This window comes from Corvus hawaiiensis, chromosome 1 (genome assembly GCF_020740725.1).
Source record: "Corvus hawaiiensis isolate bCorHaw1 chromosome 1, bCorHaw1.pri.cur, whole genome shotgun sequence".
In the NCBI taxonomy this organism is placed as follows: Eukaryota; Metazoa; Chordata; class Aves; order Passeriformes; family Corvidae; genus Corvus; species Corvus hawaiiensis.
The window spans coordinates 94,879,512-94,902,679 of record NC_063213.1 but is presented as its reverse complement, the minus strand read 5'-3'; the positions used below and the strand labels follow the sequence as shown (position 1 = coordinate 94,902,679).

Genomic DNA, 23,168 nt, shown 5'->3' with positions numbered 1-23,168 from the left:
TTCCAATCCCACTGGGCATTAGGACAGTTGGATTCCAGCAATCTCCAGGCCAGCTTTGGAAGAAAAAGCACAGAACACCCACAGCATTTTGGCCTCATAAAACTTTATTTTCATCACTACTACAGGAACCTAAAATGCACATGAGATACATTTGGCAGAAGAAATACAGGCTTAATACAGAAATGAACATTATCTGGTTGAATTGAATCACTTCAGATCCTACACAGCTCTTCTCATCTGCACTATATACTTAACTGTTATTAAAGCTGTCTGAAATGCAATGCTAGAAATGGCAACTGCTGGGCGTGAATTCCCTCAGCAGTAATACTTCCAGGTCTCCAGGCAGTAACACAACATGCCTGGGAAAGGTGCTTTTAAAAGGCCATTTATCTAGGGTGAGCCCTGGAGTTTTCAGAGCTGCTGAAGCAGGGAGAACACTTGTATGCAAATGCCAGAAGAGTGGGGAGATCTACTTAGCAGGAGGATGAGGATAAATCCACTCTCCTCCGTTCTCAGGGAAGAGGAAACAGCAAAAGCACTTAAAGCTCTTCAGTGTAAATCATCTGGCCAGGCAGGAGTGAACAGTATTCAGTGTCTGCAGGGGAAGGTGCTGCCTTGTGTCCTGGGTGGTCACTGTCAGCAGCTCTGCCACTGCTTGTTCAACCCCTCGTGCTGCTGGTTCACGTTCTTTCCTGCTCTTCCTCGGGTTCCTCTTGCCTTCATTCCCCATGTCTGGAAGAGCAGAGGGGGATTTAAACTCCATTTAATGAAATTGGGCCTATGAACCACAGTTGGACAGCTGTGTGCTCCCTTACCTCAGAAAAGAAACAGCTTGATACTCAGGAGGGTATTGAAGGCGATGCTCTTTGCCAGCAGGACTCTCAGGCCCAACACAGCCATGGACAGCATGTTCACTCTGTGCCCTTCAGGATCTGCTCAGAGACCAGAAAAGAGGGGAGAGATCATGGTCTACGCTTGGATGTTGTGCTCGTGGCAGAAAGCGGAAAAAATCCCAGCTGGTGGTTTTGGGGAAAGGAAGAGCAGGAAAGGAAGAGACGATAGAGAACACGGCAACAGCAGGGGAGCCCAGGGTCTGTCTGTGTTGCTTTTGGCTTCCTGGGGCTTGTGTGTTAGTGCAGGAGCAACCTTGGAACAGCAGCTTGTGTCTGGTGAATATGTTGTGTTCTGACTCCTCTGCCCTGGAGAAAATACATTTCCATGCCTTTATCCCCCAAACAGCAACGTAACTTCACAACCTGTTTGGGTAACTCACCTTGTGCTGAGGGGGCTGTGCTGTTACAAACCCGGTTACTGGCCCCTGGTTCTTCAGCCTCTGGTACTTCAGGAGGCTCTTCAGCCTCCTCTTCTGTAACATGATAAAGAAAAGGCATTTTTTAACCATATCCACGTTTTATAAAGGATTAAAATAATGTTCATGTGACATTTCCCATTGGAGTTTGAGGAAAGTACAGACTGGGGCTCAGATGATCAGCATTAATTCCAACATTAATTTGAGGGGCCAGTTTCTCCATGCACTTGCAGGAAACAAAAGGATTCCTGCATTGCTTTGGTTTTACTATTTGAATGGCCTTCAGGAGTACAAAAACAATTTCAAAAATATATAAAAAGTGATTTATTAAAAGCCCCCGAACACCCCACCTATAACTCTTTGTAGGTTTTAGAAAGGCTGTTTCAGCTTGTGCTGCATGAGGTTTGCTGCTACAGGGTAAAATATTCAGTCATAAGGAAATTCAGATGTTAAACATAGATTGTGTCTTCTCTGTTCTGCCCAAGAAAAGTTATTTCCATGTAACTAAACAGCTGAAACCTTTTTTTTAGATGCTCTGAAACATCATTCATCTCTCCCTGCTGAAGAACCCAATGTCTTTCTCATTTCTGCTGGCTGCCCTGGGCAATGCTGACGAGCAGGAGAACACCAAGCCCCACAGGCCGCTGTCTCCAGAAATAAGTGACAGCTGTGCCACCAAACTGTACCTGAAAGTGTTGTTATGTTGCTGTTGTTGAATTTGGCTGTGCAGGTCAGCTCTGTGTCTTTTGTCACATTGACCACTTTAATTGCATTGTACAGCCCCTCTGATGTCAAAATGGACATGCTCTGTTCATATACGACCTCCTTAGAGGGCATCTCCAAGCTGATGTCCTTTGTAAGGAAATTCCTTGCCAAACAAGCTGCTTTCCCAGTGCTGCCACCTTCTTCCAGCTTCTTTGAATTCATCACAATGACTTGAGGGACAGAACTGTTTGGAATATCTGTAAAAAAAGCATGGTTTGGACAGGATTGATTTTACTGCAGGCTTGCCTGAGTGCTGAGTTACTGAAAATTCACATATATTCCAGCTGTGACTGATTTGTAGCATTCTCATTTACTGTCTTTTTGCTGTCTGTATTTCTTGCTGCTGCTTTTGAAAGACCAGACTGAAGACAGAAAGGGGTATGAGGGGCATATTTTATAGGAGATTTAATCCCACAGGATCTCCGCTTCGTTTTGCCAAAGCTCATGTAAGTGAACCCATGATTTTATAAGAGACCTACAAACAAGAAGGGAACATTTATGAATGCCACTCCAAGAGTCCACTTATTCTGCTTCCTCAATAATTTAATTCCAAAAAATAACAATTCTAGTAGGATTTCCTTGCATATTCATGAGACATGAGGGAATAACTGTGTTTTCCTTTACTCTCCCTCCCCTATTCTCCTCCCAGTGTGGCTAAAGGGTCTAAGCACAGCAGGAGTTGCAGGGAGAGCAGAAGTCAGTTTGTTGCTTCAGTGTTGTGCAAAGTTCCTCCTGTGAGGGACATTACTTGCAGAAATGAAGTCCTGCTGCTGGAGCACGGGACAAGGTGGAGCTTTGCAGTGACAACAGCTCAGGTGCAAGAAGGAGTTTTGTCTCTAAGATGGGAAAGTAGGAGGGAAGCAATCAGAAGCCTGTGAATTGCAACTCTCCCCACAGAATCAGAGAATCACAGAATGGTCTGGGTTGGAAGGGTCCCTGAAGATCATCTCGGTCCAAGCCCTGCCATGGGCAGTGATGCCACTCACTACATCACTGCTCCAGGGCTTTCTGACAAGGTCAAGAACTTTCCATTGTGGGGGAGGTTTTCCCCACTAGAAACTGCACAAGGTGCGAGATATTCCAACCAGGCTGCATGTTCATGGACAAATTTTACAATATTCCCCAGGTTAGTGCCATAACCTTCAGAGGTGCTCCTTTAGCACTAAGATACCAACAAATATCAAGACACCAAAAGAGGAACTTTGAAAGAATTTAAAAGGTGCTGACAAGTTTTCACTGGATTTGAGATCACTGCTCTCACCTGTCAGTTTCTCTGAAGGTTTTAGATGTATTTTTTTCAGTTTGGTAAGAATTGTACTCTTGAATTCCCCAGGAAATACATGACAAAGGGTTGGCAACCACAAAGGACTGAATTTCAACGGTAAAGCAGAAGCCTTCTCTGGGAATTTGCCATAAGACATACAAGTAATGAAATAAGATTGCTTAAAGTTGCAGCAGCTGTCTTACAAGGAAACGGTGTCAAAAGAATTTAGCAGCCAACAAATCATTGTGGTACCATGGTTTCTTTTATAAACAAAATATCTTTTCCTCTAGGTCAAGTCATACATGGAAAATCAAGGGTTATCTCAAAAACCAATGTCAGGACTTAACTGAGATTAACAATTTGAATTAGAGTAAAAATATGGAACTGAAAGGAATCCTCTAGCATCCTTCCTTGCCAGAAAGGGCTCAGATTATGAAAGGCTGTCCGACACATCCACAAAGATGTACGTGTCTGCTTTGACAGGAGCTTTCTGAGGGGTCTCTTGGTAAAGGGAAGGCCATTGGGCTTTTCATTTTGCCTGGTGTCTGCCTTGCAGGTGGGTCAAGAGATCCCTTAGCTCTAACATTTTGTTCATCACAAGGTACTGATCGAAGTTTGATCAAGGGGCTCTGATTTTCCACGCTTTCCCCATCAGCCCTATGCCACCTCTGAGGAACTGAGGTGAAAGCCAAACCGTGCTCTGCCAGAACCTCCTGGGTCGGCTCTTCTGATCCAACAGGCAGAACTACACACTTGTCCACACCTACAGCAACCAGACACCCAACAGAAATCAAACATCCATTAACTTGGTTTGACCCAAACTTGAGTTGAACCCAGACTCTGAACTATTTAGTAAGATTTAACTAGTCCAGAAATGTTGCATAAGATTTTATTTTACACTTTTCTACGTTACCCTTCTCTGCCATCACTGTGTATTTTTAACTCTGACACAAGAGACAGTCTTAGGAACTTAAATGCCAACCTCTGCAGACACTTTATTTCCCTTTAGAGAGCCCAAGCATGACTTTAAAACCCAACAGTTACTATGAAAATCTTATTAAGAAGCCTGAGTAATGGATAGATGTATGTCCCAAAGAAATTCGGAATGATAGCAGACAGAACTTCCCTTGTGGAGCTCAAGTTCTTTGGCAAAACTGAGAAGTGGGATCAGAATTTTTCTACATATAAATTGTTTAGTTGCATGCAAAAGATTACTCATAGAAAGTCTGATTAGTGACTGAAAAACATGAATGAGTGTCTGCATGAATTTTAAAAGGATAAAAATTTAAAAAAAAGTGAAAAATGAAAGAGTAACAACTCAGAAAATGGTAATGTATAAAGGATACCTACTTGGCTCCACGGTCAGCTGAGTTCCTTTCCCAAATACAAGACCAGCAGTAACACACAGTTAAAATATGTAAATCAAAAAGGGCTCATTTTGCTGTTCTTCCTATACACATTTCCTTCCCAGGTGTTGTGCCGTGGTTTGCCAGAGCCTGTCAGCCCTGTGCATTCTGTGTTCTCTGAGAAGACCTTGAAAGGCTTTTCATGTGGTCTCCTCTCCAGGCTTTCCAAACAGCCAGAATACAAACAAGCTGCTTCTCTGCAAGAACTCCCTGGGCAAGATCTTCAGCAAGAAATAATGCACACAGTGCAACTGTAGTTCATAGAGCAGAAGATTTGTTTTGTCTGAGCCCAGAGGCCTCACCTGAGTCCCACGAGTTTGTGTTACCTGACAATACCATGTCAGGTAACAAAGCCATGAATTCCTACCACTGCTTGGTTGTGGGAAGGATTTGTGGTTTATATTCTGGCATTTTATTTGGACAAAACATTGTACTTCTCCTTCAATTTAGTCTTATAAAGTCACAGGAACAGCCCTGTATTCCAGAAAGTAATGGGGCTTAACATTCTTAATGAATATTTAATCTAGAATAATCCAGTCCGAACCAAAGAAAAACCTTCAGTGTCCTTAGCTGACCCCTCAGGATGATATGCCTGGAGTATCCCACAGTGATACTAATGGCTGTTATTTTATGTCATTTTGATTTGGGGGAATTTGCAAAAGATTTGGATAATAAAGTATTTGTGCTCTAAAGATGTTAAAATGCATATTAGTATCTCCCAAAGGAATTCAAAACGAGAAGGAGGAGGTTACTCACATCCTGGAATGTGGATGCTAAAAAGCTAGGAGCAGAGGACATTTTCAGCTAGCTTGCATGAGAAAGAAAAACTTCACAGAACTGTGCAGCAGCTGGAAAAGTCCTCTGCTCCTAGCTCTTCAGCATCCACACTGGAAATTATGGCTTCAACTTACTAAGTATTTCAGGAGACTTGAAAGGGACTTTGATACTTAAGGCCCAATATCTTTTACTGTCAAACAGAATCCCAGAGTCTATGTGCAGCTCTGAAAATATCCTGTCTTTAGCTAGAAGAAGAAAATCATTGAACAGCATGGAAGGAAGAGATCTTTCTTCAGAATGAGAACTTTGTTTGGGGTGACATCCACCTTTTTTGTACATCATGGAATTCCAAATAAAGATAGGAATAGCTAAGGCTCCCTATAATCCCTGCTCCCCACATTGGTCTTTTCAGAGCCCACACAACTGGGGAGCCAAGGGTCTTTCATTCCAGGAGCTCTTGGATAGGAGGCAAGAGGTTTAAATTCTTGTGAGAATTTAAGCCCAAGGCTATTTAATCTCCTTCCTCCTCTGTCCCCATGGCAGTGGAATTATTTACCTGGGGACACTGCTGAGTGTAGTGCCAGTGTCAAAAGTTCTCAAAGCAGGCAGATACAGATCTGTCTCAAAACTCCTCACCCCTGGGAGCTCTTCACTGAGCTCTGCATTCCTGCCCCGAGTGAGTCAGTGGAAGTCCACTGGACAATTGGACACTTCACAGTAAAGTTGGGCCAGCGGGCTGCCCAAACTGGGAATAAGTTATCACATGCCAAGTAGTGCCCTGCTGGTGTTTGGGGATCATGGAATAAAGGTGCTGTGCAGAGTCAGCCCAGTGGTTCCTGGGAAACCTTCCCCAGCAGATGCAAGCCGAGCATTTGGTTTGAAAGCCTGGCTGGAGAGCGAGTGCACTCAAGGGATTATTGCAGCTGAAAATTCTTACAGTGAACCCAAACCTTTACATTCCTTTGTCCACCCCCACCTTAATTTTAAATGAAGTTTTAGAAATAAAGAAATGGCACTTACTTGGTACAACTGTGAGTTTAGTCCCTGGTCCAAACACGAGCTTATCTATCCTCACAGTGCTAAGACTTATTCCAATAATTCATTCTTTCCTCAGGTGTTCAAAAGTGTTGTAAAACAGGAGATGAAAAGCCAGATATTAGTCCTAATTATCCATGGGTGCATGTCCATGAGGGGATCCAGAGGTACATTTACTTCCAAAACTGGAAAGGGAAAAAAAGTTCATTGAATAGTTCCATGATTTCAAATCACTTGACTGAGTACAGAAGTTCCAAGTTCTCCCTTTCTTCCATCATTTAGAACCCCCGTGAGCTCTTTTATCTTTCCATCATAAACAGAAATATGAAAAAGAATGTTCTGTTTGTCTCTTTAAGCATTACAGACACCCATCTTCTTTCTTTCCCAAAATACCTCACCTTTTTTCCTTCTTTGGGTTTTTGTACAGGTCCCTATGCTGTTTACATCACTGTGGTACTCCAGCCCCTGTACACTGTGATCTATTTCATAGCAAAAACTGTCTCTGTTCCACTACACAGAATTTTGGATTATACAGGCAGTCACATGACTCCTTCAGTGGTTTAAGACCCAACGTACCACATGAAGAAACACCATATGTCTTTCAAGGAAGGATCTAAAATAATATCCAAAATGTTGAGTAGCAAATGAGAACTTGGGGATGACATGACAGCTCTGCAAAGTCTGAGGGACTTAAGCTGGATAGAAACCAGGAAAATAATCAGTACTTTTGGTGTTATTTCAAAGCATTTCTGAAAATTCTTCTGCCTTGCTGGAAGCTGTCCTCTTTTTCTCCTTTGTTTCAATGCTCAGAAGCTGGAGGAATGTGCCCTCTGGGCTCTTAGAATTGGCATCTGGGGGTCGTTTAGTACCTTAGAAAGTCTTTATGCTGTTTTAGGTAAGATGAGAAGGTGGGCAAAATGATTGTTCTTTGTTATGTAGAGGTGCTGTACCCTTGGGAGTGAGGATCAAAGAGTAAAGGAGGTGCTGCCCATTGACCAAATCCTTCATGATATTCAAGCTCTGTATCAGAACCCCTTGATGGCCAGAGGCAGACTCAGCTTCTGAGACTCTGCAGCTTCAAGAGCCCAGCCGTGCCTTTTGTAACAAAGGAAGGGCTCGTTGAGTCTGTGCCCATCAGGAAATGTTGGTACAAAACGGGTGAGGAATGGTATGAACAGGACAGGCTTCATAATGATGGAAAACCAAAGGGCTGAAAGAGGTGCACTTTGAGAGTGTGCACATACACCAGGAATATCTATGAGGAAAAGCAAACAGCCTCACCTTCTGGGAAATCACCATGGCTGGGGGTATCTTTACAGCGCCTGTGCAGAAACACATGGAGTATGGGGAGCAAACACGAGACTTTAGAGCTCCAGCAGTAGGTGCAGGGCTATGGCTTCATGGACAGCAGAGAGAAGTGGTGGGACAGCTCACATGAGCCAGGAAGGGAAATGAGAGGTGCAGTGCAGGTCAGGGGACATGGCCTGGGCGCCTCTCCAAGACAGGACCCTCGGCTGGGTTGGATTGGGTTGGAAGGGTCCGTAAAGATCATCTACTTCCAATCCCTCTGGCATGGGCAGGGACACCTTCCACTATTTCAGGTTGTTCCAAGGACAGTCCAGCTTGGCCTTGGACACTTCCAGGGAATGGGGATGCTCTGGGCAACCTATGCCAGGGCATCACCAGCCTCACAGCCAAGAATTCCTTCCCAATACCCCATCTCACCCTGCCCTCTGGCAGTGGGAAGCCATTCTGCCATGTCCTGTCACTCTGGGCCCTTTTCCACAGTCCCCCTCCAGCTCTCTTGGAGCCCCTTAGGTGCTGGAAGGGGCTCTAAGGTCTCCCCAGAGCCTTCTCCTCTCCAGGCTGAACACCCCCAGCTCCTCAGCCTTTGAGTTCTAACTCTGTGGGCTGGATGCAGAGCTGTGGGATCATGGACATGTGGTGGGAGAGCTTCCAGGAGTATTGTAGTGACTGAAGCCAGCCTCCAGGAAACGCAGGCTGGGAAGGCAAGGAGTGGGCATTGCCCTTGCTCTGAGAGAACAGCTGGAATTTGTGCTTTGGGATGTGCGATGAGCCAGCTGAGAGCGGATGATGGGTCAGGATTAGAGGCCACAGCAGCAGGGGGACACTGTGGTGGGTGGCTACTGCACATCACCGGATGGGGAAGAAATAGGTGAGGCCTTCTTGGGACAAATGGGCCATTGCTGGCCTCCGGTCCTCATGGGGTGCTTGAAGAGTGTCAAGTGTCTGTTGGCAGGACAGCACAGCTGAGCACACACACTCAGGGAGTTTCTGGAGTGTACTGGTGCAAGCTTGCTGACACAGGTGCCTGGGGAGCTGGACCTCCACTGGCCAGTGAGGAGGAATTGGTGGCGGATGTGAGGTGCTCGGGGCAGCCTTGGCTGCAGTGACCGTGCACCCTTTGAGCTCAGGATGCAGGGAGAAGGGAGCAATGCAAAAAGCAGGACTGGAGCCCTGGGCTTCAGGAGAGCAGAATCTGGGCTCTTCAGGGATCTTCTGGGAGGAATCCCAAGGGTTATGGTCCTGGACACAGGAGGGGTCTAGGAGAACTGTTCATTTTCAGAGATTAGCTCCTTGAACCTCTTGAATGGTTCCTCTTGACAAAGCAGTAAGTCAAGCATTGTGTCAGAAGGCCAAAAGGATGGACAAAGGGCTCCTGAATAAACTCAGAACTGGTAAATACAAAGCATCCACAGGTCACAGTCCCTGTTCTGATGTCTCTAGCTGAGAGATTCCTTGTGGGAAGTGCCATTTCTGGTCTCCAGGTCTTGTTGTTCATGTATGTGCTTCTGGCCATTTTTGGATCTGAAGTTAAAAGGATCTTTGTTTTTATCAAAATCCTCCTCTGTGCTCTGAGACAAAGAGAAGAACATAATGCTGAGCTTGAATGTGTTGTCCACAAAAATTAGGTTTTTTATCTGGTGTGTAACAAGCCAATAATTACACATTGAAGGAGACATCATTTATTTATTTCAGAGTTGCACAAGCCTGGGTGCTCGGTGGAATTCCACAACTCAGGCACATCAACTATGAAAATCTTTCAGTATTTATACATTTTAGCAAACAAAGGAATTAGTGTTCATGGCCACAAGAACACAGTTCTATTATTAATTAATAGTCTATATTCTATTGGTTAATGATTCTCTCGTTTCTCATGCTAATTTGTCCATGCTCAGTCTTTCTCTTCCTTTGGGTCAGGGGGTTTCTTGGGTCAGTGGTCCGTGCATTGGTGGCCATGATCTGCCCCTGCCAGAATTACCTTTTACTGACTTGGAGCTGATTTCAACACAATTGCTGAGTTGGCTTTGTTGGTTTCTTCCTTACTTTGGGAGTTCTGCCAGATGTTCTTGTGGCCCAGAATTCCGGATTGTTTGTGTCCGCTACCAGTGGTACATCTTTCTCCCCAAGCTTTGATAGCCTCCCATTAGGACTGAGATCACTGAAACGTTGTCATGGCTTAGGAATGGCACTCCCCAAGTCAGTGTCCCCACCGAGACCCTCCAAAAAACCACTGCTGCTCTCTTTCACTTCCCCACTGCTCTGTTTTCCCCTCCACTTCCCTCTGCAATGGGATGGAGTTAAGAACTGGAGGCACAAAAAGTGAAGATGATGGGTTGAGAAGAGAACAATTTAGTGGAAACAGCAGTGAGATAAGAAAACAAACAGTAACAGCAAAAATATTAATAACAAAAGGTTTATGAAAAAGAAACTACTCAGAAAACTCACAACAACTAACAAATACAGGATGGCTTCCCCTGCTACATTTTTGGGACTGGAATGAAGACCCGTGAAGAGAGGAAGAGTCCCTTCCCCACCCCCAGAAATGAAGAGAGGTACTATAGAATGACATCCGTATCTTAGCCATGCCACCTCCTTGCTTCTGCAAAAATTAACCCTGTTCTTGCAGGAATCAGGACAGATGTCAAGCCCTAAACCTTAACAAGGCAATTCCAAGAACAAGTCATTTGCCTTTCTAACACTTGGACATAATTTAGGGCTTGTTGGCTGCTCTCTGTTTCACAGATTAAATCTCTCTTCTTGTTGATTAGTCTTGAAAGTACACAAAGATGAAACATCATACTTAAGAAAAGTTTACATCTTCCACATTTTGCAACAAATAGAAACATCTAAATACAGAAGGTTCCTGCCCACTTGTTCAACTGGAGCTGGTGATCAAATGTCTAAAGTGACCTATTTGCAAGAGCTGAGATCTGAGGTTGAATGTTGAAGAAATCGGTCCTGGGAAAAACAGGTATTTCTGCTGTTTGAGTAATTCTGGGAATCAAATCTGTGTATGTGCACACAGTTGTCTGGGGAAAAATAGGCGAGGTAGGGGCACCATGTTTCCCCCTTCAAGAGAAGGGAGGGCAGTTTGTGTGTGGTGGTTCAGTTGTTTTCAATTGCTGTGGAACGTACTTCACACTGTGCTAGATGGTTCTACAAAAACATTTGGGTTTTTTTCAGTGCCAGGTGATGTCTCCTCTTTCATGTCTTTGAAGAGCTGCCTTTTGTTTTCCTGTCCCTCTACATTGTTCTACTTCTGCTCCAGAGGATGCTCTACACAAAAAATAACAGCTGGTCATGGATTCCTTGGAGACACTACAAGTGATCATGGAAATAGATATTGAAGGTGAAACAGCAAGTCACTGTCCATCCACTATGGACAGGACAACTAAAAGCAGTGATTTGAAGTGAGCTGGAATATCTGCTTGGGGAAATCCCTGGGCTGCTGACACCGACAAGAAAAGAGGGAGGTGACAGAAGAAATCAAGTGGTCTTATCTTTGTGTTTGTCGCTTTTGGCAGTGCTGTGTTGAATGGCTCTGCGATTAATCCACTACAGCAATTCTTCCATAGAGCCAAAGGTGGGAACTAGGGCAAAGTCTGCAGACAATTGCCTGACCCTCTGGCATCTGTAGCTCCTGTATAGGATGCCTTGGGCACTGTGCTCAGGAACACAAACCCATGGATGCACTTGCAGAGGTCTCCTTAGGTCTTCCATGATATCCTACACTTCTAAATAAAGAAAGGAATGCTCAGTGCTCAAAAGAAGAACACCTGTGTTTATTCACATGGAGCCAAAGCTGGGAGTACAGCAAAGGAGTTTTTCATCATGTCCCAGGAAAGTCCATCTTGGCAGTGCAGTTCCTGGTGCAGTGCCACTCTCCTCTGATATAATGAATTGACTCCCTAAACATCATGAAGTATCCAAATGCAGTTGAGTTCCACTTTCCCGTGTTAAAACTTCAGCTCTTTCAGTGCCCATTGTGTTTCTTTGTCACGGTTTAACCACACATGGTAACTAAGCACCACACAGCTGCTTGCTCCTTTCTCCCTTCTTGGATGGGGCAGAGAATTGGAAGGGTAAAAGTGAGAGAATCCATAGGTTTAATAAATAACTCGAGAGTTTAAGAAATAAAGCTAACACTGCATGTGTGACTAGAGCAAAGCAAAACAAGGAATTCATTCACTACTTCCAGTTGTTAGGCAAGAGTCCAGCCTACTCCAGAAAAGCAGAGCTCCATCACACATAGCGGCTACATGGAACTAAAACGCTCAGTGTCCACCCCCTTCCTTCTTCTTCCCCATCTTTACATGCTGAGCATGATGTCCTGGAATAACCTCTTTGGTCAGCTGGGGTCAGCTGAACCAGCTGTGTTCGCTCCCAAATTTGGTGCACACTGAGCTACTCACTGGTAGGTGGAATGAGGAGCAGAAGAGGCCTTGACTCCATGTAAGCACTGCTCAGCAATAACTCAAACATCCCTGAATTACCAACACTCTTTCCAGCACAGATTCAAAACACAGTCCCATTCTAGCTACTATGAAGAAAATTAACTCTACTCAAACCAAAACAATCACATTCTTTGAAATACAAACCCACCCTCTTTCCCATGCTCTTTCTGCCTGTGGGAGATATTGAGAAGGAAGGAAGGAGTTAACATGTTAATGGTTTGGGGTTTGCTTGCGGGAGACTGCTGTTGTTATTGCTGTAGCACCTCTGCATCTGTTTCTGCAAAGGACAGCCCAGACTAGTCTTGAGAAGTCTGGGAAGAGCCTTGCCTTGCAGCAACCACAAAAGACCTGGGTGAATTAAAACCCCTTCTTCCCATTCTGCCCTGGCCTTGCCTGCATTTCAAGCACTGTGCCCTTTTCAAGTTCTCTCATGCTGCAGAAATAGGTGGCTGTGTCTGCAGCTGCTGGCGAGAGCAGTCGCAGCCACAGCTGGTTCCTGGAGGGGTCAGCTGAGCTGTTGACTTGGGTCTGGAAGGATGAAGCAATGTGCTGGAGTCCTGTGAAAGGATACTGCATCGCTATGTGCTGCAGCTCTTTGCCAGGAGTCTGCCGGATCCAGTCCCATGCATAGCTGCTGTCGGTGATGGCTACACCAGAGATGTGACAGGAGAGCGAGACAGATTCCGAGATCTTCCCTACTGTGGGGCCTGAGGCCTCTGTCTTCACCCGAGAAAGGCCACCTGCAGCCCCAGGAGACAAGGATAAACAAACAGCAACAGTTTAAGCAATCAGTCTATTCCCTCATGTCCCTGTGTTTCTGCTTGTGATGTCCAGGATCCAGCAGTTACAAACCCATCTGCTCAAAAACCCTTGCTCCCTTTAGAATCTCAGATCTGGGAGAGACACACACAGCCTTCCCCATTCTCCCACTGAGCTCCCAAATGACCCTCTGGAATTCCCCATTTCCTCTGCTCACCCCTCAGGCAGCAAAACCCATGGGCTGGACTGAGTGGACATGAGCTGTGCCCAAAAGCATAGCAGGGCTATTCACACACCACACCACTTGGACTGGGTACCCTTAGAGCTCACTTGGGGACAGCAAAAGATAGGAAGTCCCTGTTAGAATCAAACATTTGAAAACTTTGTGCTGTGTCTACACGAGTCTTTGGGGGCAACCCTGAACATCTGGGCAACACAGGCCCCTTCCAGCTCCCAGGCAGAGAGCTGGGATGCTGACGGGTGGTTTGTGTTCAACCTCAGCTGGATTTTGTGTCTCTGTGCGAACAGCACAGAAGTAGCGGGCACAGTCCCCAGCATGGAGGAGGTGCAGACTGAGAGATGCCACAGAGTGGGAATTGTTCCTGGAGGCTGTGGCTCGACCTTCCACTGCTGGCCCAAACTCAATCTGAGTTGAGTAATGGCTTATCCAGGACACCCATTCGAATCTGCGTCCGGGTGCCTGACGGTACCAGCGAACATAATGATTCTCGAAGGTGAAGCCGGACCCGCGGCAGGAGAGGGTCACGGAGTCCCCGGCCGCTCGCAGCCCTCCGCCGGTCTCCTCCAGTCTCAGCTGTGCCCAGAGCCCTGCGGAGGGAGAGCGCAGGAATCGGGCAGGGCGCGAGCACGGACCGAGGGCGTTGTCCCGGTGTCCCGGTGCCCCCGGCCCCGGCACAGTGACAAAACCTGCCCTCCTTCTCCCCGGCACATCTGCATCTGCCCATGTCCCTGCGTCTCCCTGTCCCTGTCCCTGTCCTTGTCGCTCCTTCCCCCGCCCCGGGCTCGCTGCCCTCCCCGCCCGGCTCTCACCTGCCGGCCACAAGGCCAAGGCCAAGGCCAGCAGCCACGGCCCCAGCCCGGCCGACATCGTGCCCGGCCCCGGCTCCGCGGCAGCCGCCCAGGAGCCGAGCGGAGCCGCGCTCGGGCCGCTCCCGCCCGGCCCCGCCTCGCCGGGGCAGCGCCGGCGCCTCTGCCCGCCCCCGGCACACCCGCCCCGGGCCCCGGGGCCGCGGCCCCGCCGGGCAGCGCCAGCGCCGGCCACGGGCGCGCCGCGTACGCAAAGCAGCGCTGCGCACTCGGAGAGCGCATTCTCCCAACGGGACCCGAGGGCTTCGTGGGCAACGCGCCCACGAGTTCGCCCTTCTGGAAGCACAGAGGGTCACTGGGCTGCTGGGCTGCCCGAGACAAAATGCTGCCAGCGGCTCAGGGAGGGGATGGCTCCTCTCTCCTCGGCACTGCTGAGGCCACGCTTGAGTACTGGGGGCACATGTGGACTCCCCCTTCAAGAGGGAGCTGGATCTACTGGAGAGAGGCCACTGAAGGGCCATGAAGATGGTAATGGGACTGGAGGAGCTCTTGCATGAGGAAAGGCTGAGAGAGCTGGGACTGATTTCCCTGGAGAAGAGAAAGCCAGGGCTTGAGGAGGGAGAGATGTTCCCTCAACAATGGATAGAAATACAGGGAGGTTTGGAACTACACTATGGTTTGGGTTGCAAGTGAAATTTAAAGGTCGTCTAATCCAGCCCTCATGCTATTAGCAGAGATACTTCAGCAAGTAGCTCAAGCCTGGCCAAATCTGATTTTAAATGTATCCATGGTTGGAGCAGATACAACTTCTTGGGGCAGTTTGTTTCATCACTGTCATTATAAGATATTAGTGCTTAGTTTGGTGCCATACAGTGCTTAGTACAAATACCAGAGATTAATGTGACCTTGTGTTAACTCCCTACAACTGTGACTGGTCACTAGGCTTGTGTCAGCTAATGCTTCCTTATTTACTTATATTAGTGATTAATATGTACTCGCCAGTGTCTTAGTTTTCAGAACAAGGATTGTGTGTCAGAGTGAGAAATGGTAAGAGAAGTACATTATGACCTGACCACTTATTTGAGATAGTCTTACAGAGAAAAGGTTCATCAGAAGATCTAGAACCATATCCAAACAAGTCCATGGAAATAATTAGCCTATATGCATGTATTTAGTTTCGGGAATATAATCTGGTCTGTTAGGTTTCTGAGCATGCTTTGAGGAGACATCTCCATGCATCCAGCTCTGCTAATTAAGTAATGCTGGCTTTCTAACCAGCAAATTTGTTGGAGAGTTTATTTCCAGTTTTTGGTGGCACTGGGCAGAGTGGATGGGAGGAAATTCATTTGGGAAATGTTGAGTAGAAGTTCTCCCTTTTCCACTCACAGCAACCCAAAGGCCACTGCTGAAGGATTGCAGAGGGTATATGTTACATTTCATTTCTATATTAAACCAACCCAGTTCTCCCAGGCTCTCCTATGTCAGCTGCTCCCTTCCTGGTCTTCATGGCCTCTCACTACATTTGTTCCCCTCTGCCCATGTCCTTCCCAGGCTGGGGAGCCCAGCGGGGGCCACAGTAGTCCCCAGCCTCAGCAGTGCTGAGCTGAAGAGGATTCCTCTCCAGTGAGCAAGGAGTCAGGTCAACGTGCCAGGAGGCTGCACGGACAAACGAGGCTAGGGAAAATGTGGGCCCACTGCTGAATGGGATGGGGACCAGGTGACACAGGATGTGTGTCCTCGTCTCAGCCAGGACAGGGTTCATGTTTTACAGTAGTCAGGAGGGGATGAGGCCAGAATCTACCATTGTTCAATACAGACTCAGGTCACTTGCCCGGCATGGGAGTAAGGGATTCCCTCTCTTCTTCAGGTCGGGAGGAGGGACAGGGAGAAAACTTGGCAAGTGAAAGAGTCCAGTATTGTTTTACTTTCTACGTAAAAAGTTTCTTTGTCTTACACTTTTTGTTATTAATCTTGTTGCGGGTACTGTTTGTTTCTTATCTCATTGCTGTTTCCAGCAAATTATTCTCATCTCAACCTGTGCTTTGAACCTTTGTGCCTCCAATTCTCAACTTCATTCCCAGAGCAGAAAGGGGGAGGGAAGGGGTGGGAGGCCTAAACCAACGCTGGTTTGGAACAGTCTCCATAGAGAGCACTGAATTAGAGTCTACTATTCCTAAACCACAACAACATGGAAAAGGGCTGAGGTACTGAATGATTTATGCATCTCAGGCTTCACCAGTCAGACCTGGCTTCAGAAGCCCCAGGTCCCACAGTCCATGGGGAGAGGCTGGAACAAGGAACATGCGCTATAGGAGAAAGTTTCACGAAGGATGTCTGGACTTCAGGCGGCTCTCTTGAAAGCTGTTTATTGCATAGGCGAAGTTACAGCATTTCAGGGAGTGGGTATCCAGAGCCAGCCCTACAGCTGCCAGCTCCAGCTGTAGGCATACCTGAAGCCACCTGCTGTTCAAGTTACAAAGCATTAGATACTTTTCTTTGCTGAGTATCTTAACACATGACAACCAGTAAGCACCATACACAATACCTTTACATTTGCCTATAGCCTATCATTGCTACTACCATCACCATATTATAGTCATTATTATCCAATCACAAGAGTAAGTAAGTTACAATTTAAGCTTGCAGGGGAAAATTCTCAGACCTTTCTTCTTCTTGCTACATCAACATTTCTTGTTTGCCTGCCATATCTCTCTTTTTGGTAAAGACATGTTTTCTATTTACTTATGCTCTTCTTGAGACTTATTTACTTGGTGAAAAACATGTCTTTGTTTGTAATCACATACCTTTGTCCTACTCCTAGAAATCTCCTTCGAACTCATCTCCAACCTTTGCCTTCTCAGTTACTCAGCGATCACTGTTTCAGCAAAACATCTTTTATTCTATATCAAAACTTGGTTCCATTTCTACCTCATCCCCAGCTTCTACATTCACAGACCTTTCTGCCAAGCCTACATACCTGTGAAACTTTCTTACCAAACTTTCATCCTCCCCAACATCTTCCCCTTTCTGCTGAACTATTAAAACATTAGAATTGTCTTATTCATTATTTTCTGCACACATTGAAGTACACAGGGTACTACTACTATAACCACAATTATCACTACTAAAATAATTAAGCTTATTTTATAAAGTTCCTTTAGCCAAGGTGCAAAGCTCCAGCTATCAAACAAACTGTCTAGTCAAGATGGTTCATCTGTTGTAATTTGGTTAGCTAAATCTCTTAACTTTTGCAACTGCTTATGAATAGAAGCAGAATGATCAGATAAGTTTATACAACACAATCCTTCAAAATTTTCACAGCCATGCCCATGTACTAGTAAAAGACAGTCAAGGGCAGCTCTGTTTTGTAAAGTGGCATGTTTGACAGCCTCTTCATCTGTCAGCAAGTCACTGATCATAAAAGAAGTGGCACTTACTCTTTGCCTAAAATTTCTAATTGTTGAAGGTCAAATTTATCAACTTTAAAATTATCAATATAAGTTATGTGTCTCGGGCTGGGAGTTGGAGAAATGTGATGATCATCATATGGCTAATATTTATCAAAAGTAACATTACCAAAACCTTCTGGGAAAGGCACTCAACTAAATAAGTTGAGAAAGGTTTGTCAGGGCTCGTGTTGGATAAACAGATGGTGTCGGAGCCTGTGGACTTGGCTAAAGCAACCCAAACATTTGTCTTTGGTTGATTTACAGGTAAAGCTTCACTGCAAAAATAAAAACAAAAGGTTAAAAGCAACATGCATTTGCACAAATAATGCTAAAACTCCATTCTTTTCTTGAGCCGTTTCTGGCAGACGATCTTCTCTCAGTGGTTCTGCCGAGTTCACATTTGGGTGCCGCTTCTCAGCTTCCACTCGCGGGGTCACTGCCTGAAGGGGAACCATCAACAGGCTTTGATGTGTGGTACAGCTTCACGTTCTTTGCTGGAATCCACTTGATTCCTTCACCTGTGGAGAGACATGCAAACCCCTTTCCCCATGTTATAAGATCGTATGGTCTTTCTATTTTTCCTGATTCTAAATTCTTAATTAAAACTGGGGGGTGTTCTTTCAATTTTGCTTTTTTGTTGTTCAAGAAATGTCTGTAAATGGGGAGGTCAGGCTCTTCTGCAGAGCTGTTCAAGAAATTATAAACATACAAGGCTTTATTCAACCTTAACCTTCTTTGAGGTGTAGCCTGGGCTTCTCCCCCTTTCTGTTGATTTAAAATGCGTTTTAAAGTTTGATGTGGTCCTTTTAGGGTACTTTTTAGCAGTTGTTTAAGATACGGTGAGCAAATACCACTGTATCTTACAGCCCTTCTTAGTTCTTTAATTTCGAGAGTGGGGATGGGAGCCCACATTTTAGGACTGTCAGGCTGTTGGCTAGCTATCACATGCTTAGTTAATAGACTAAGACTTTCATCTTTACAGATTTGGCGTCTTATTTCATGCCAATCTGTTAATTGAGAATAATCTGAGCACTTTGGAGGATTTTTTGATTCAGAAAGTAGCGCTGACAAACTCTCAGAACTCGTTTTCTCTTTCTGGGTTGCAAGATCCCCGTCGCTCGCTGGTGGGACTCTGGGGCTCATTGCAAACAAATCTGGCTGCTTTTCAGGGTTTACTTGTGTTAGATCTAAAGCATCAGCTCCGGCAGAGGGGCTCTCCGTCTCCCCTGCCACTGGAGCTGCATCATTGCCCTCCGTTCCCCCCCTGCTCGCGGCTTCTGAGGCGAGGCTGCGCTGCGCGGAGGGATGTCGCTGGGCGGCGGAGGGATACGACTGCACGGTCTTGGGGGACCCCGGCGGAGGCAGCTGCGGCGCAGGGATGGGGCCCGGCGGGGGCGGCGATGGCACGGCCGATCGAGGCGGCGGGCGAGGAGGCGGAGGGGCCGCGGGGGACTGGCTCCGTGACTCCGGCACGGCCGATCGAGGCGGCGGGCGAGGAGGCGGAGGGGCCGCGGGGGACTGGCTCCGTGACTCCGGCACGGCCGATCGAGGCGACGGCGGGCGAGGAGGCGGCGGGGCGGAGCTGCGCGGCGGTGGGGGGGGGCGCGGCGAATATTTCCACTCACGCTGCACAAGCCGGGATGAGTTTTGCGGTTCTCTTGTCCCGGCGTGATATGGCATTAAATAATTTGATTCCCACTGAGTCCCAAAAGTCTCTGGTGTAGACTGCTTTAGAGTCAGCGATTGGGACATGGGTCACAGTCCATGCTATGAGATCTTTCAGTTCTTTTTTCGCCAATTTAGTTGGACTGGACTTAACTAGAGGTTTTAGGTGCTGATAGACATCCTTCTGTTGGGCAGACACATGCTGACCCATGACTGGATTACTCGGTGCTCTCCTTTGCCGGCCTGTCGCGGCAGGTGTCTGTCGCTGTGGTCCGGTCCAGGCTCTGACCTGTCGCAGCGCCCGTCCGGCCTCCACACGCCTTCGTTTCAGGCGTCTCCTCTCGTTAGCAGCTGCACACGCTTTCCTTTCAAGCGTCTCGTTTGCAGCTACTCAGATCACTGAGTTTCAGCGACCGACTACATGTTCACCGAGAAGTCTCCTATATGCGGAAAAAATCCCTTTTTACCCCTCTAAAACGCTGAGCGCCAATTAATAGGAGAAAGTTTCACGAAGGATGTCTGGACTTCAGGCGGCTCTCTTGAAAGCTGTTTATTGCGTAGGCGAAGTTACAGCATTTCAGGGAGTGGGTATCCAGAGCCAGCCCAACAATGCACCCTTGCACAATCCATGTCACTGAGCCCTTCTCAGTCCCTAATAAAAGACTTTGTCCAGAAGGTTCACAGGGAAGTCAGTGCTGGAAATGACTTAAATTCCTTTCCCCAAGTCCATGTGTTTGCCCATGGTGGCACTGCTGGGACATCTCCCTGTCCTTATCTCAACCCACAAGCCTTAATTCCATATTTTCCCCCTGTCCAATAGAGGAGGAGCTCTGAGACAGCAGCTTGCTGAGCACCTGGAGGGCAACCAAAGTCACCTCACCACCCCTTCTCAACTCCTTCTTCCTGATCAGGAGCTCTGTAGCAGCCACCCAGAGCAATGTCATCCCTGCTGATGTGGCTTCCCTAAACAGCCTGCCTCCATCCACCACAGCACTCTGGAAGCTACAGCAACACATCTCCATCATCCCATGGCTCTGCAGCCAAGGCACAGAGGGAGAATGAGGCTGTGCTGGACAGGAGCCCAGGCAACGTGCACTAAAGCTGCCCTTGCCCAAACAGCCTCTGCAGTTCCCAGAAGAGATCCTCCTGCACCATAAATGCTACCAGCCCTTCTACCACCCTCCCTGCACTGCCTTTTAGTGCCACCAAGGCACGGGGATGTTTCCTGCACCTGCCATTGCCTGACAGGATCCTCGGGGAGCAGCTGCTAGAAAGAAATGCTGAGAGATCTGTCTTCCCCATCTGTTGGTTTTTGGTCCACTCTGCTGCAGAGCTGCTCCAGGGTGGTTCCTCTCCCACAGTAATACGTTGCGGAATCCTCTTGCTTTGCTGCCAGGATCTGCAGTGTGGTCCTGGAACTGTCCACTTTTCCCTTAAAGCGATCCCTGAAACCTTCTCCATAGATATCACCCTCCCTGTAAATACATTTGAGAGAGCCACTTGGGCCCTGACGGTACCAGTACATGAAGTACTTATAAGAACCTCCCATGTCGCACTGGATGGTGACTGCCTTTCCCGCTTGCACGGTCAGTTCCCTGGCGTGCTGGACCAAGGTGGCTGCACCAGCGAGTGAGACTGCTGCAGAGAGCAAGAACAAGGCACAGTCAGTCCTAGAGTCAGCAAAGGTGAGGGCAATGCTGGTGGGGCTTTGGAATGGCACTGGACCAGTGGGAGGACAAAATCGTCCTCTTTGAAGCCAGCTGACACAGATGGGCAGAGCTGGTAGCAGCTATCAAGGCTCACAAGGAAGGAGCCACCACATTTCCCTCCCTCCTTTTCCCTGTCCGACAGGAAGCTTTTTCTGATTTTCCCCAAAGAAGCAGGAAGGATTTGCAGCATGGGGGGACAAGTCCCTTTGTGTTTGCCAATGGAGAATGGTGAGGAAGCCACTCTCCTGTCCCTGGAAGTGCTCCAGCTGAGCACAGGAAAGACAAAGGCCTGTGCCGGGCAATGGGCTTGGGCCCTGTGCTGCCATCCTCAAGCTGCTCTTTGCCAGAGGGGCCGCGGTGCCCCAGGAGCAGAGTGCCCAGTGCCAGGGCAAAGCGCTGGGCCCCAAGATGTGAGTGCAGCAGGGAGGTGCCCTGCGTGTCCCCAGGCTGCAGAGGAGGCAGCTTGGCTGGAGGTGCCGAGCTCACAGCCAGAGGAGGAGCAGGGCTGCTCTCGCCGTGCTCCACAGGCAGGGCTGGGAGCTCGAGCCGGGGAACAGGTCCGGCTGCAGGCGCTCGGCACAGCTCCCCAGAGCCGTGCGGAGCTCAGGGCCACGCTCAGCTGCTGGGGGCATCAGCCCTTCCCTTCACTCACCTACAATGGGCAATAAGGCCACGCACAGGGCCCTCCACATGGCCAGGCCCGCTCTGTCTCGCCTCTCTGCACCTTCTCTCTGCCTGCGGAACAGCTCTGCCCACACCTGCCCTGCCTGGGCCTCTGTCACTGCACTCAGGCCCAGTCCCTCCTAGTCCCTCCCTCTGTCTATGACAACACTGAGGGCGAGAGGTGGGGCAGGAGGAGCAGAACTGGAAGCTGTTGGTGCCTCCTGGATGTCTCTCACCCTGCATGGTGCAAGAACAGAGTTTCTTTGGCAGGAAGTGCTGCGGTGGGCAAAGGTGACGTGTTTCTGTGGGACCAGCCCTGGCCTTTCTCTCAGGAAGTCTTGCAGGCTGCTGCTGGGACTTTGCAGCTCACCAGGGAGCCTGACAGCTTGTCCTTCCCCTGGCCCCCTGGCCCTCTGGCCCTTGCTGCTGCTGAGCTGCTGCTCACACACAGGATGCCCCAGGATCCCAGCTTGGCTTGGCCAGGGCACCCCTAAGCCAAAGTGCTCCTCACCCTGCTCCCTGCACTCTGGCCCAGCACCCTACTCCCTCCCCAGGGATGACGCTTCTCCAGCTGCCTCTTCCTGTCAAAGCCCTCCCGGGCCCCTGTCCAAGCAGGAGAGGCAGCGCAGGACTCTGCAGGGACCAGGCTGCTCAGCAGAGCCAGGACACTCCCTTCCCTGTGTCCTCCTCCTCAGTGGGAACCCAGGGCTCTTCCTAGGACCACAGGAAGGGACAGCTCTGAGCCCTGACAGTGTCATTGTCCTGACTGCCACCACCCTTCTGGGGAGCATTGCCCACTCCACACTATTCATCCACCGACTCTCTGGATCCTTACCCTCCTCCCTCTTTCCCTGGGTGATTGGACATGGTGCCTTGTGGAGGGGATCATTAGGACAGGGGTAGGAAAAGGAGTTGGAGAGGGTAGAGAAGCCCACTGAGAATGGGGGCTTGGGGCTGGGAAAAGAAGCAGTTGGGTGCAAGGCCAGAGAGATCTGTGGTGCTGTGGGAAACCTGGGGATGCTCCAGCATGGTAGGACATGCCAGATACCCTATGGTCCCAAGGCCATGGAAGATTTTTCTAGTCTGGAAAAAAGGAAGCCGAGGGCCTCATCCTTCTCTCAGCCTCTTTAGGAGGGGAAGTGGAGAGGGATGTTCTCCCTGGTACACAGTGATTGGTTGTGTGGCAATGGTCAAGAGCTGCACCAGAGGCGGTTCAGGCTGGATATCAGGAAGCAGTTCTTTACTGAGAGAGTAGTGAAACATCGACACAGGTATCCTAGGGAGACGCCCAATGACTTCAGCCTGTCAGTGTTTCAGAGGCATTTGGACAATGTCTTTTGAAACATGCTGCAACTTTTGTTCAGCCCGGAATGTGCTCGGGCAGTTGGACTAGACAGTCATTGCAGCTCCCTTTAAACTGAAAAAGTCCTCTTTTCTCTTCCCCCTGCCCTCCCCTCCTCACCTCTGAGTGCACACAGGTACAATGAGACTCCGTTTCCCTGAGCCCAGGCACAGCCCACGCAGACTCTCCCCTTGCACGGGCTGTGACCCACGTGAACAT

The 23,168-nt window shown here is 48.2% G+C and overlaps 1 gene segment (V, D, J or C); it reads right to left on the bottom strand.

The window, feature by feature from the left end:
• Positions 1-86: 86 nt before the first annotated feature.
• Positions 87-21,663, bottom strand: LOC125331561. The segment is given in 5 exon segments: positions 87-732; positions 816-932; positions 1,274-1,366; positions 1,996-2,271; positions 21,597-21,663. Coding segments are annotated over 4 exon segments (525 nt in total).
• Positions 21,664-23,168: the final 1,505 nt, after the last annotated feature.